This window comes from Pseudophryne corroboree, chromosome 3, assembly GCF_028390025.1.
Source record: "Pseudophryne corroboree isolate aPseCor3 chromosome 3, aPseCor3.hap2, whole genome shotgun sequence".
In the NCBI taxonomy this organism is placed as follows: Eukaryota; Metazoa; Chordata; class Amphibia; order Anura; family Myobatrachidae; genus Pseudophryne; species Pseudophryne corroboree.
The window spans coordinates 534,216,722-534,231,704 of NC_086446.1; the positions used below are offsets into that span (position 1 = coordinate 534,216,722).

A 14,983-nucleotide genomic window follows, 5' to 3' on the forward strand; every position below is an offset into this window, starting at 1 on the left:
TGGGGACTAGCTGTGTTGTACAGCTTTTTTCCTCTGCCCCCGGCTCTGACAAGAAAGGACGCACCTCAGACTTTCTTGTTTCTTTATTCGAAAAGCTGCATTTAATAATGTCGTGCTTTCCTAGGCTGTGCAGGAATATAAGGCAAAATATCAGAATTACCAGCTATAGCTGTGGAGACCAGGCCCGAGAACCTTTCTCCACACAATCCTCAGCCTTCCATATGCCTCTTAAGTCGGCATCATCTGTCCAATGTATATTCTACAGGACACGTCAAGCAGAAATCGACATAGCTTTTGTCTGTAGGACCCAGTATACTCATGTCCCTTTGGGCATGCTTTATAATTATATATCTATCACTTAAGACAGCATCTTAAAATATTTATATGCATACTAGGGTCTCAATCTCTGCTGATAAGGTACCTGTCCACGCTGCCACAGCGCTATAAACCCATGCCGACACAATCGCCGGTCTGGGTAGTATACTAGAATGTGCACACTATCTGCAGGATCCCTGAGAATAGCTAGTGCAAACAGGACACCCAAGGGGAAGATTCTCAACACATCCTGGCCCTAGTGGGGAAAAGGATACAGCCTGAGAATTCTCTTGTGGGAAGCTGCCGTCTCTTGTCTGGAGATTCCCGCTCTTTTTCCTTATGAGAGGAGGGAAATTTACCTCAGCATTCTTCCCCTTAACATGTGTACTCTCGTGTCAGGGACAGATGAGTCATCAGTGATATGCAAATCATCTTTTATTCCAATAATCATATATTGAATATCTTTTAGCCCTCTTGGCTGTAACTTTGCATTATCGTAGTCGACAGTGGAGTTAAACTCTGTGTCGATACTTTGTTATTTTGGATAGTGAACATAGAGAGACTCTGAAGGACTCTGTGACATAGGGACAGACCAGGGTAGATTTCCTTTCTGTTCCCTAACCTTTTGTGCAATAATTTTACCTCAGCACTTACACATATCCAAACAGGTGTCGGCATTGTCGACGGAGACACCCTCCCACACACATATCCGCTCTATCACCTCCTTAGAGGAGCCTTTTACCTCAGACATGTCGACACACGCGTACCGACACACCACACACACAGGGGATGCTCTATTTGAAGACAGTTCCCCCACCAGGCCCTTTGGAGAGACAGAGAGAGAGTATGCCAGCACACACCACAGCGCTATATAATACAGGGATGTACACTATACTGAGTGATTTTTCCCCTATAGCAGCTTATATACACAGTTTTTGCGCCTAAATTTATGTGCCCCCCCTCTCTTTTTTACACTTTGTGTGCCAAGATACTGCAGGGGAGAGCCTGGGGAGCTTCCTTCCAGCTGAGCTGTGAAGAGAAAATGGCGCCGGTGTGCTGAGGAAGAAGGCCCGGCCCCCTCAGCGGCGGGCTTCTGTCCTTTTATGTACTTTAATGGCGGGTGTTAATGCACATATACAGTTTATCAGACTGTATTATGTGCTTTTCGCCAAGTAAGGTAATCTAATTGCTGCCCAGGGCGCCCCCCCCCAGCGCCCTGCACCCATCAGTGACCGGAGTGTGTGGTGTGCTAAGGGAGCAATGGCGCACAGCTGCAGTGCTGTGCGCTACCTTAATGAAGACCGGAGTCTTCAGCCGCCGATTTTCAACTTCTCTTCGTTCTTCTGGCTCTGCAAGGGGGACGGCGGCACGGCTCCGGGACCGGACGACCGAGGACTGGGCCTGTGTTCGATCCCTCTGGAGCTAATGGTGTCCAGTAGCCTTAGAAGCCCAAGCTAGCTGCAAGCAGGTAGGTTCGCTTCTCTCCCCTCAGTCCCACGTAGCAGTGAGTCTGTTGCCAGCAGATCTCACTGAAAATAAAAAACCTAACAAATACTTTCTTTTCTAGGAAGCTCAGGAGAGCCCCTAGTGTGCATCCAGCTCTGGCCGGGCACAGATACTAACTGAGGTCTAGAGGAGGGGCATAGAGGAAGGAGCCAGTGCACACCAGATATAGTACCTAATCTTTCTTTTAAGAGTGCCCAGTCTCCTGCGGAGCCCGTCTATACCCCATGGTCCTTACGGAGTACCCAGCATCCACTAGGACGTCAGAGAAAATGGCAGCTCTACTTCACACTCACCTGGCCAGTAGAGAATACAAAAACCAAGGCAGAACCTGCTGCAGTCAGTCCCCAAGTGAACAAGGTCCCTAGGAGGGCTTGTAGCATCGGATTGTATCCCTCTATCATCTTGCCGGATCCTGAAGAAATAAACATGGAAAATTAGGTCTTATTTGATATCATACTGTATATTTAAAAGCACAAGGTGATGGAACCATATTAACCAAAATATTAGCGTAAAATCATATGAAGGACTCTACATTACTGGCGCAGTGTCAAGGGAATCTGACATTTTACTGATACAACCCCCTACAGGCGCCTCTGTTATACTCAATTCTCTGCCCTCAGAAATTGGAATGGCATACACCTCCATGTTCTCTCATGTTGAGTGTACAGAGTTTATGCTGTACAAGTGGTGTCATTTGGAAAGATCTACTGCCTCTTCTGGTAAGATATATTATCACAACAACGATGTCTATCTGGCAAGCGTCACAGACACAAGGCACCCCTATTCAGTTATTGGGGGAACCTATGTTTTACAACTGTGGGGTTTTTCTTTAAATGCTAGGTAGGCTAAAGCGGATAAAACAATGACCGCATATACAATTTGGCCATAAACATATGCGTTACGCCAAACTGATACAATAAATATCTAGCATTGGCAGATATTGATTGTAATGTCATAGCATGTATAACTATCATAACGAATGCAAATGTCTGATTGCCTGAAAACTCTCACAGCAAGACCCTCTTCACCCTTTGTCTTATGACCACAGTTTTTTCCCAACTTTGTATATTCTAGTTGTGGATTTAGGCTTTGCAGTTTTATGCCACCTCCCCTCGCTTAATTTGTCAGGCAATCTGCCCGGCAAAAATCCCCTGACAACCAGCACTGGGACACTGTTGAAAGTCACACTGCACTGACCCCTGCCATCCATTCTGCGCTGATGTAGAGACTTCAGCGCAGTGTGACTTTTCGGTTATGTCATAGTGCCAGGCGGTGTCAGACTGGAAGGGCAGAAAAGGTCCCTCCCCCTGTATAAAAAGGAAGGCCCTATTTCAGGTGGAAGTAGCACAGCAGTCATCCACTCTCTGCGTTTCAGTGGCCTAGTGTTTGTTACTGGCTTCTTTGTAGCCAGCAAGTGGGGCAGTATCTGGGCTGGTTATCAGTCCAGCCAGCAAGTGGGGGCAGTAAACAATTGGGTAGTATCTGGGTGTGGTCTTAAAAATGGTGTGTTCAAAAAGCAAATGTGCCTCATCTGGGCCAGTCTTAAAAATTATATGTGTGTTCAGCCAGCTATTACCCATAATGAATAAGAATTTATATAAAAAATATATATATTCTAAAAACGGAATACCTGCAATTTCAGACTATGAAAACGTAAACCAGAATGGGCAGTTGCATCAAAATTGCTTGAACTAGAGTCATACAAACATCTAGATTTAATCTAGATTAAATAATGCATACATTTTCAACAAATGAGCTCATAGAGTCTTGCAAAGTTAGCAAAACTGGCTGCTATTGGACTGACTGCACTTTTACGCACAGCTGTGTGAGAGAAGATGTTATAAAATAAATTAAAACCTGTTTAATGAATGGCATGAAGATGAGCACACAAAATAATCTGACATTGATTTCACTACCAGGACCAGATCCTAAAGACTTTGCTCTTGAAAAAGATGCAGACAACTCTAAGGGGTATATGCAATTCACGGCGAATCGAGGCAAATTATCGCCGTTTTTTAATTCGACACAATTCGACAGGTGAATTCCGGCAGGTGGCTGCCGGAATTCACCATATTCAATGAAAATCGGATTCGACATTCCTGCGGGCGAAAAACGGCCAATTTGCCGGATTTTGCCGCGATTTTAAAAAATGGGAAAAAACAGGAAAAAACTGGAAAAAATGGCGTGGGGTCCCCCCTCCAAAGCATAACCAGCCTCGGTCTCTTCGAGCTGGTCCTGGTTCTAAAAATGCGGGGGAAAATTTGACAGAGGATCCCCCGTATTTTTAAAACCAGCACCGGGCTCTGCGCCTGATGCTGGTGCAAAAAATACGGGGGACAAAAAGAGTAGGGGTCCCCCGTATTTTTCACACCAGCATCGGGCTCCACTAGCTGGACAGATAATGCCACAGCCGGGGGTCACTTTTATACAGTGCCCTGCGGCCGTGGCATTAAATATCCAACTAGTCACCCCTGGCCGGGGTACCCTGGGGGAGTGGGGACCCCTTCAATCAAGGGGTCCCCCCCCCCCCCCCAGCCACCCGAGGGCCAGGGGTGAAGCCCGAGGCTGTCCCCCCCATCCAATGGCTGCGGATGGGAGGCTGATAGCCTTGAGAAAAATGACAAGATAATTATACTCACCTTCCAGCGTCCAGAGATACATCCACGTCCAGAAAATAATCCAGGTACTTGGCAAAAAAACAAAACGCAAATACCCGTGCCAGCGGACTGAAAGGGGTCCCATATTCACACGAGACACCTTTCCCCGAATGTGCCGGGACCCCACGTGACTCCTGTCAGAGGTCCCTTCAGCCAATCAGGAAGCGCTACTACGTGGCGCTCACCTGATTGGCTGTGCGCTGTCTGTGCTGTGACAGCACATCGCAAAGCCTCTCCATTATATTCAATGGGGGGAACTTTGCCGTCAGCGGGGGGTTACCCGCGGTCAGCCGCTGACCGGCGGGTGACCCCACCGCTAGCCGCAAAGTTCCCACCATCGAAAGTAATGGAGAGGCTTTGCGATGCGCTGTCAGCTCAGACGCGCACAGAGCCAATCAGCAGAGTGCAAGGACGTTGCACTCGCTCATTGGCTGAAGAGACCTTTCTGTGACAGCTGTCACATAAGAGGTCTCTACATTCGGGGAAAGGTGTCTCATGTGTGAATATGGGACCCCTTTCAGTCCGCTGGCACGGGTATTTGCGTTTTGTTTTTTTGCCAAGTACCTGGATTATTTTCTGGACGTGGATGTATCTCTGGACGCTGGAAGGTGAGTATAATTATCTTTTATTTTCAGGTATCCGTGGATTCTACTTGGAGAAGAGGACCGACTGCTTCGTGTCAACATAGGTAAGTATGTGTGTGTCGGCAGTATGTAATAAAGTTGTACAAGTCACGGTGTGTGTGTCCTGTTTTTATTTGGGTATTTTTTTTCCAGTAGTACTACAGGTACCAGTGGGCCCGTTTTTCTCCCGCATGCTGGTACTTGTGGTTCTCCAAGTACCAGCTTGCGGGGGAGGCTTGCTGGGACTTGTAGTACTACTGGAAAAAACAATATTCTTGTCATTTTTCTCAAGGCTATCAGCCTCCCATCCGCAGCCCTTGGATGGGGGGGGGGGGGGGACAGCCTCGGGCTTCACCCCTGGCCCTTGGGTGGCTGGGGGGGGAGGGGACCCCTTGATTGAAGGGGTCCCCACTCCCCCAGGGTACCCTGGCCAGGGGTGACTAGTTGGATATTTAATGCCACGGCCGCAGGGCGCTGTAAAAAAGTGACCCCCGGCTGTGGCATTATCTGTCCAGCTAGTGGAGCCCGATGCTGGTGTGAAAAATACGGGGGACCCCTACTCTTTTTGTCCCCCGTATTTTTTTGCACCAGCATCAGGCGCAGAGCCCGGTGCTGGTTTTAAAAATACGGTGGAACCCCTGTCAATTTCCCCCCCGCATTTTTAGAACCAGGACCAGCTCGAAGAGCCCGAGGCTGGTTATGCTTTGGAGGGGGGACCCCACGCCATTTTTTTCAGGGATTTTACCATTCCATAAAAAAAAAAAAAAAAAATTTTTTTTTAAATATATAAATAATACTTGTGCCTCCAAAAAAGACAAACCAAGTACCTAATCCCTTCTAATATAAATAGATAGGATATTACCAAGAAAAAAACACACAAAAAAAACATGTTTTACATTTTTTTTATTAGTTTCACCCTCCAAAGTGTTGCGGATTGAAAATGACGAATTTACTGTCTAAAAGCACTGTTGTCGAATTTCCAAACTTCCATTGAATAGACTTTGGTCGAATTGCAGCATGTGTATCATTGCAAAAAAGTCGAATTTGTCAAAAGTCGAATTTCAAAAAGTCGAATTGTGAAAGTCCGTTTTTTTGTCGGAAAGTACTGAATTGCATTGTCAAATTTTTTTTTTTTGGCGAAAAATTCCCGAAATTCGACAATTTCGGGAATTCGACCGCAATTGCATATACCCCTAAGAAGGTTAGAAAAATAAATATATCAAATCTTGAGGTCAAAATCAATATATGGTTGGTATTTCAACATTTCTTCATTGCAAAGTCTCCCACCAAGCTACTTCTTGATGCCACTCAGCTGGCAACATTTGCACACTATAAACCAACAAAATAATTTAGCAAGCACCATTGAAGTTAGTCTATTGAATTCTGCATTATACGCTGTTGGCTTCATATAGCAGGCAGTGAGAAAGCTCTGTTTCTGTCAAGCTAGCGAGCACAGTCAATGAATAGTGACAGCAGCGTTAGCAAAGTGGTGGGTCACCGCCAACAAATGACAGACACCTAGCACTTACACTGCTCGCTATGTGCAAGCCAAAGGAGATTAAAAGCAGAGTTACTACAGCATGACCCCTGCCTAAGATGTGCTGCATATGATCATTACACAGGCCATTTAATAACATGGTGTAAATAGAAAAAAGGAGTCATAATTCACAGGAATTAAATATTAAAAAGGCATCTTGTTTACTGCCTTGGTACCTTTTACATTGTGTGTTGTAATATATCTGGAAAGCCATAATCCTCTGCTGGAAAAAAATGTAAATTGGCTAACATTTGGTTTACTCTGATATATCGCCACATTGGCATTTTAGAGGTATCAGTGCTACACTATTTAAACTATTTAAGTTTACATTTTGAGTTGCACAGAAGCATTTTTTTTTTTTTTTTAATATAAAAAACAATTTTATTACTTTCAGCGCTTACAACACTTTAGAGAGATGGCACAAGAGAGTGAGGGTGCTGCAAACAGATTACTATTAGGGAATACTCACACAAATACGACAGACCATAATAAAAACACTTATGCACCTGTCACAATGTGTATATCACGCAAGATACATACTGATGAAGATGTAGCCACCTCTGATTGGTTGAGTGCATCTTGACACCTATTAGTATTATTAGTGTGGCTGCTGCAGTCTATTTGCATTCATTAATACTAGCAAAATTAACCAGGCATATGCCAGGTGACTTCAGCCTGCTCCATCCAGTGCCCCTGTAATACGTACAGTACTTGTACCATGCACGGTTCTCCTCTGCTCAGTGAGAATCACTGGCAGGGAGTGAAGCGGGGGTGCGCGTCACCGCTCAAAATACACATGCTGGCCTAAGAACATGCCATTATCAATTATACAGATTTGGAAAGCAATTGGAAGGAGGAAAAAAAAAGTGCCCAATAGTGTAGTAATTTCAAGATATGCAAGATCTAGACATAAAGAAGTTTACCACAAAAAAAAAAAAAAAAGAATAAAAAAAAGTAAGCTAACCACAATATTTATTGCAATCTTTTGAAATCTTACAGCATAAAGCATTGGATTCTATCCAGAATTGATTGATCCAGGAGACCAGCTGCTATATATCTGAAGTGGAGGCTCCTCACCCTGTGATGCTCCATATCTCAAGCTTATATCGATACCAAGCTTATACTGTGTGTACTGATTAGGATTTGCCTAATCGGTACACAGAGGAGAAAGCAGCCACCCAAAAAAATATACGTTATGGTAAGAACTTACTGTTGATAACGGTATTACTTCTAAGTCCACAAGATAACAATGGGATATGATGGAGCGACAGCGGATTGGCACCAAACGATCAAAAGCTTTCTGGCCTCCCAGGATGCAACGGGCCCGTCCATATATCCCACTCACTGGCTCAGGCAAATCAGTTGTATTCCAAAGCACAAAGCAGGAGCATCATGTAGAGCCCTAATCAGATGAGAAAAACACACATGCACACCCTTCCATACAAGAAGGAAGAGGTTAGTGAGTAGAAAGATCCTCAAATCAGGTGCGTCAGGGTGAGATCCCTGTGGACTTAGGAGAAATACCGTTATCAACGGTAAGTTCTTACCATAACGTATATTTCTCCGGCAGGGTCCACAGGTTATCCACAGGCTAAAAATGGGATTTCTCAAAGCAATTTAGTGGTGGGGATGCTCCTGATTGGACAGGAGAACCTTACGCCCGAATTCAGCGTCATGAGAGGCAAAAGTATCCTAGGCATAATGTCTAATGAATGTGTTAATGGAAGACCATGTGGCTGCCTTACATATCTGTTCTGCTGAAGCACCATGTTGTGCTGCCCAAGAAGGACCTACCTTACGAATAGAGTGAGCAGAGACATTAGCCGGTACAGGGAGATCAGCATATGTTTCGGAAATCGTCATTCGAAGCCATCTTGCCAGCGTCTGTTTAGTAGCAGGCCATCCTCTCTTGTGAAATCCATAGAGAACGGAGAGAGAGAGAGAGAGAGTGTGCAGCTGTCTGTCTGATGGCACTGGTATGATCCACGTAGATCCTTAATGCCAGCGATGCATCTCCCGCAGAAAGTCCCGATACCTGAAAAGCCGGGACTACAATTTCTTCATTAAGGTGGAATTTAGACACCACCTTTGGAAGATACCCAGACCTAGTTCTGAGAACTGCATTATCTGGATAAAAAAAAAAATCAGAAAATAAGATTTTACTTACCGATAAATCTATTTCTCGTAGTCCGTAGTGGATGCTGGGACTCCGTAAGGACCATGGGGAATAGCGGCTCCGCAGGAGACAGGGCACAAAATAAAAGCTTAAGGATCAGGTGGTGTGCACTGGCTCCTCCCCCTATGACCCTCCTCCAAGCCTCAGGATACTGTGCCCGGACGAGCGTACATAATAAGGAAGGATATTGAATCCCGGGTAAGACTCATACCAGCCACACCAATCACACCGTACAACTTGTGATCTGAACCCAGTTAACAGTATGATAAACGCAAAGGAGCCTCTGAAAAGATGGCTCACAACAATAATAACCCGAAGTTTTGTAACAATAACTATATACAAGTATTGCAGACAATCCGCACTAGGGATGGGCGCCCAGCATCCACTACGGACTACGAGAAATAGATTTATCGGTAAGTAAAATCTTATTTTCTCTGACGTCCTAGTGGATGCTGGGACTCCGTAAGGACCATGGGGATTATACCAAAGCTCCCAAACGGGCGGGAGAGTGCGGATGACTCTGCAGCACCGAATGAGAGAACTCCAGGTCCTCCTCAGCCAGGGTATCAAATTTGTAGAATTTAGCAAACGTGTTTGCCCCTGACCAAGTAGCTGCTCGGCAAAGTTGTAAAGCCGAGACCCCTCGGGCAGCCGCCCAAGATGAGCCCACTTTCCTTGTGGAATGGGCTTTTACTGATTTTGGCTGTGGCAATCCTGCCACAGAATGTGCAAGCTGAATTGTACTACAAATCCAACGAGCAATCGTCTGCTTAGAAGCAGGAGCACCCAGCTTGTTGGGTGCATACAGGATAAACAGCGAGTCAGATTTTCTGACTCCAGCCGTCCTGGAAACATATATTTTCAAGGCCCTGACAACGTCAAGCAACTTAGAGTCCTCTAAGTCCCTGGTAGCCGCAGGTACCACAATAGGTTGGTTCATGTGAAATGCAGAAACCACCTTAGGTAGAAATTGAGGACGAGTCCTCAATTCCGCCCTGTCAGAATGAAAAATTAAGTAAGGGCTTTTATATGATAAAGCCGCTAATTCTGACACACGCCTGGCTGAAGCCAAGGCTAACAGCATTGATACCTTCCATGTGAGATATTTTAAGTCCACAGTGGAAAGTGGTTCAAACCAATGTGACTTTAGAAAACTCAACACCACATTGAGATCCCAAGGTGCCACTGGAGGCACAAAAGGAGGCTGTATGTGCAGCACCCCTTTTACAAATGTCTGAACTTCAGGTACTGAAGCCAGTTCTTTCTGGAAGAAAATCGACAGGGCCGAAATTTGAACCTTAATGGACCCTAATTTAAGGCCCATAGACAGTCCTGTTTGCAGGAAATGAAGGAAACGACCCAGTTGAAATTCCTCTGTAGGGGCCTTCTTGGCCTCACACCACGCAACATATTTACGCCAAATGCGGTGATAATGTTTTGCGGTTACGTCCTTCCTGGCTTTGACCAGAGTAGGGATGACTTCTTCTGGAATGCCTTTTTCCCTCAGGAACCGGCGTTCAACCGCCATGCCGTCAAACGCAGCCGCGGTAAGTCTTGGAACAGACAAGGCCCCTGCAGTAGCAGGTCCTTTCTTAGAGGTAGAGGCCACGGTTCGTCCGTGAGCATCTCTTGAAGTTCCGGGTACCAAGTCCTTCTTGGCCAATCCGGAACCACGAGTATAGTTCTTACTCCTCTCCTTCTTATGATTCTCAGTACTTTTGGTATGAGAGGCAGAGGAGGGAACACATACACTGACTGGTACACCCACGGCGTTACCAGAGCGTCCACTGCTATTGCCTGAGGGTCCCTTGACCTGGCGCAATATCTGTCCAGTTTTTTGTTTAGACGTGACGCCATCATGTCCACCTTTGGTTTTTCCCAACGGTTTACAATCAGGTGGAAGACTTCTGGGTGAAGTCCCCACTCTCCCGGGTGAAGGTCGTGTCTGCTGAGGAAGTCTGCTTCCCAGTTGTCCACTCCCGGAATGAACACTGCTGACAGTGCTATCACATGATTTTCCGCCCAGCGAAGAATCTTTGCAGCTTCTGCCATTGCCCTCCTGCTTCTCGTGCCGCCCTGTCTGTTTACGTGGGCGACTGACGTGATGTTGTCCGATTGGATCAACACCGCCTGACCCTGAAGCAGAGGTTTTGCTTGACTTAGGGCATTGTAAATGGCCCTTAGTTCCAGAATGTTTATATGAAGAGATGTTTCCATGCTTGACCACAAGCCCTGGAAATTCCTTCCCTGTGTGACTGCTCCCCAGCCTCTCAGGCTGGCATCCGTGGTTACCAGGATCCAATCGTGAATGCCAAATCTGCGGCCCTCTAGTAGATGAGCACTCTGCAGCCACCACAGGAGAGACACCCTTGTCCTTGGCGACAGGGTTATCCGCTGATGCATCTGCAGATGCGATCCGGACCATTTGTCCAGTAGATCCCACTGAAACGTTCTTGCATGGAATCTTCCGAATGGAATCGCTTCGTAAGAAGCCACCATTTTTCCCAGGACCCTCGTGCACTGATGCACTGAGACCTGGCCTGGCTTTAGGAGGTTCCTGACTAGCTCGGATAACTCCCTGGCCTTCTCCTCCGGGAGAAACACCTTCTTCTGGACTGTGTCCAGAATCATTCCTAGGAACAGTAGACGTGTCGTTGGAATCAGCTGCGATTTTGGAATATTTAGAATCCACCCGTGCTGACGTAACACTACTTGAGATAGTGCTACTCCGACTTCTAACTGTTCCCTGGATCTTGCCCTTATCAGGAGATCGTCCAAGTAAGGGATAATTAAAATGCCTTTTCTTCGTAGAAGAATCATCATTTCGGCCATTACCTTGGTAAAGACCCGAGGTGCCGTGGACAATCCAAACGGCAGCGTCTGAAACTGATAATGACAGTTTTGTACTACAAACCTGAGGTACCCTTGGTGAGAAGGGTATATTGGGACGTGGAGATAAGCATCTTTGATGTCCAGAGACACCATATAGTCCCCTTCTTCCAGGTTCGCTATCACTGCTCTGAGTGACTCCATCTTGAATTTGAACCTTTTTATGTAAGTGTTCAAGGATTTCAGATTTAAAATTGGTCTCACCGAGCCGTCCGGCTTCGGTACCACAAACAGCGTGGAATAATACCCCTTTCCTTGTTGCAGGAGGGGTACCTTGATTATCACCTGCTGGGAATACAGCTTGTGAATGGCTTCCAAAACTGCCTCCCTGTCGGAGGGAGACTTTGGTAAAGCAGACTTCAGGAACCGACGAGGGGGAAACGCCTCGAATTCCAGTTTGTACCCCTGCGATACTACCTGTAGAATCCAGGGATCCACTTGCGAGTGAGCCCACTGCGCGTTGAAATTCTTGAGACGGGCCCCCACCATATCTGAGTCTGCTTGTAAAGCCCCAGCGTCATGCTGAAGACTTGGCAGAAGCAGGGGAGGGCTTCTGCTCCTGGGAAGCGGCTGCATGGTGCAGTCTTTTTCCTCTTCCTCTGCCCCGGGGCAGAAAGGAGTGGCCTTTTGCTCGCTTGTACTTATGGGAACGAAAGGACTGAGTTTGAAAAGACGGTGTCTTTTTCTGCTGATGTGAAGTGACCTGGGGTAAAAAGGTGGATTTTCCAGCCGTTGCCGTGGCCACCAGGTCCGATAGACCAGCCCCAAATAACTCCTCCCCTTTATACGGCAATACTTCCATGTGCCGTTTGGAATCCGCATCCCCTGACCACTGTCGCGTCCATAACGCTCTTCTGGCAGAGATGGACATAGCACTTACTCTTGATGCCAGGGTGCAAATATCCCTCTGTGCATCACGCATATATAGTAATGCATCCTTTAAATGTTCTATAGTTAACAAAATATTGTCCCTATCCAGGGTATCAATATTCTCAGTCAGGGAATCCGACCATGCGACTCCAGCACTGCACATCCAGGCTGAGGCGATTGCTGGTCGCAGTATAACACCAGTATGTGTGTATATACTTTTTAGGATATTTTCCAGCCTTCTATCAGCTGGTTCTTTGAGGGTGGCCGTATCAGGAGACGGTAACGCTACTTGTTTAGATAAACGTGTGAGCGCCTTATCTACCCTAGGAGGTGTTTCCCAACGCGCCCTAACCTCTGGCGGGAAGGGATATAATGCTAATAATTTTTTAGAAATTAGCTGTTTTTTATCGGGGGAAACCCACGCTTTATCACACACCTCATTTATTTCCTCTGACTCAGGAAAAACTATTGGTAGTTTTTTCACACCCCACATAATACCCTTCTTTGTGGTACTTGTAGTGTCAGAAAGGTTCAATGCCTCTTTCATTGCCGTGATCATGTAACGTGTGGCCCTACTGGACATTACGTTTGTCTCGTCACCGTCGACACTAGACTCAGTATCTGTGTCAGGGTCTGTGTCGACCCACTGAGATAACGGGCGTTTTAGCGCCCCTGACGGTGTCTGAGACGCCTGGACAGGCACTAATTGATTTGCCGGCTGTCTCATGTCGTCAACAGTTTTTTGCAAATTGCTGACATTATCACTTAATTGTTTAAATACAATCATCCAGTCAGGTGTCGACTCCCTAGGGGGTGACATCACCAACACAGGCAACTGCTCCGCCTCCACATCATTTTCCTCCTCATACATGTCGACACACGCGTACCGACACACAGCACACACACCGGGAATGCTCTGATAGAGGACAGGACCTCACTTAGCCCTTTGGAGAGACAGAGGGAGAGTCTGCCAGCACACACCCAGCGCTATATATATATATATATATATATATATATATATATATATATATATATATATATATATATATATATATATATATATATATATATACACAGGGATAACCTTATATAAGTGTTATTCCCTTATAGCTGCTGTTATTATCGTTATTTGCTGCCAAAAATGCCCCCCCTTCTCTTTTTTACCCTGATTCTGAAGCAGGACTGCAGGGGAGAGTCAGGGAGCCGTCCTTCCAGCGGAGCTGTGAGGGAAAATGGCGCTTGTGTGCTGAGGAGATAGGCTCCGCCCCTTCACGACGTCCTTATCTCCCGCTTTTTTGTGTAAAAATGGCAGGGGTTAAAATACATCCATATAGCCCAGGAGCTATATGTGATGTATTCTTTTTGCCACCTAAGGTATATACTGTTATATTGCGTCTCAGGGCGCTCCCCCCCAGCGCCCTGCACCCTCAGTGACCGGAGTGTGAAGTGTGCTGAGAGCAATGGCGCACAGCTGCGGTGCTGTGCGCTACCTTAGTCTGAAGACAGGATGTCTTCTGCCGCCGATTTCACCGGACCTCTTCGTCTCTTCTGGCTCTGTAAGGGGGACGGCGGCGCGGCTCCGGTGACCCATCCAGGCTGAACCTGTGATCGTCCCTCTGGAGCTAATGTCCAGTAGCCTAAGAAACCCGATCCACTCTGCACTCAGGTGAGTCCGTTTCTTCTCCCCTTAGTCCCACGATGCAGTGAGCCTGTTGCCAGCAGGACTCACTGAAAATAAAAAAACCTAAACTAAACTTTTATTCTAAGCAGCTCAGGAGAGCCACCTAGATTGCACCCTTCTCGGCCGGGCACAAAAATCTAACTGAGGCTTGGAGGAGGGTCATAGGGGGAGGAGCCAGTGCACACCACCTGATCCTTAAGCTTTTATTTTGTGCCCTGTCTCCTGTGGAGCCGCTATTCCCCATGGTCCTTACGGAGTCCCAGCATCCACTAGGACGTCAGAGAAATGGGGAACGACATGACAGCACTCCTAAATCTGATACTCTTCTAGCTGATGCCATAGTCAGTAGAATGAGTACTTTTGCTGTCAACCTTTTAAGAACCACCTTGTTAAGTGGTTCAAACTGGGTAACTTGAAGGGCTTTCAGGACTAAACATAAGTCCCACGGTACTGTAGGTGGAACAAAGGGAGGATGAATGCATAGCATTCCCTGGAACAAGGTCATTCAGAGATGATCGCAACCAGCAACATTTTGCTGCTGCTGCGATCAACTAGTCCACGCCTATGAGGGAGTGTATTTTAGCTTTGTAGGGCTGCGATCGCTTGTGCAGCCCTGCTAAGCTAAAAAATTTTTCATGCAGAACAGGAATAGCCCTGGACATACTTACCCTGTGTGACGATCTCAGCGATGCTGGGGCCGGCATTGACATCAGACATCCACCCTCCGTT

General features: G+C 46.5%; 1 protein-coding gene across 8 annotated transcripts in view; it reads right to left on the bottom strand.

Moving 5' to 3' along the window:
• The window catches only part of SLC39A11 (solute carrier family 39 member 11), a 1,124,245-nt gene that overhangs the window by 951,581 nt on the left and 157,681 nt on the right, over positions 1-14,983 (bottom strand). For all 8 annotated transcript variants that reach the window (XM_063961150.1, XM_063961149.1, XM_063961147.1 and 5 more), the window contains exon 2: positions 2,115-2,233. In XM_063961150.1, coding sequence (XP_063817220.1) covers positions 2,115-2,222 — 108 coding nt within the window. In that variant the 5' untranslated portion in view covers positions 2,223-2,233. The remainder of the gene's footprint in view (positions 1-2,114; positions 2,234-14,983) is intronic.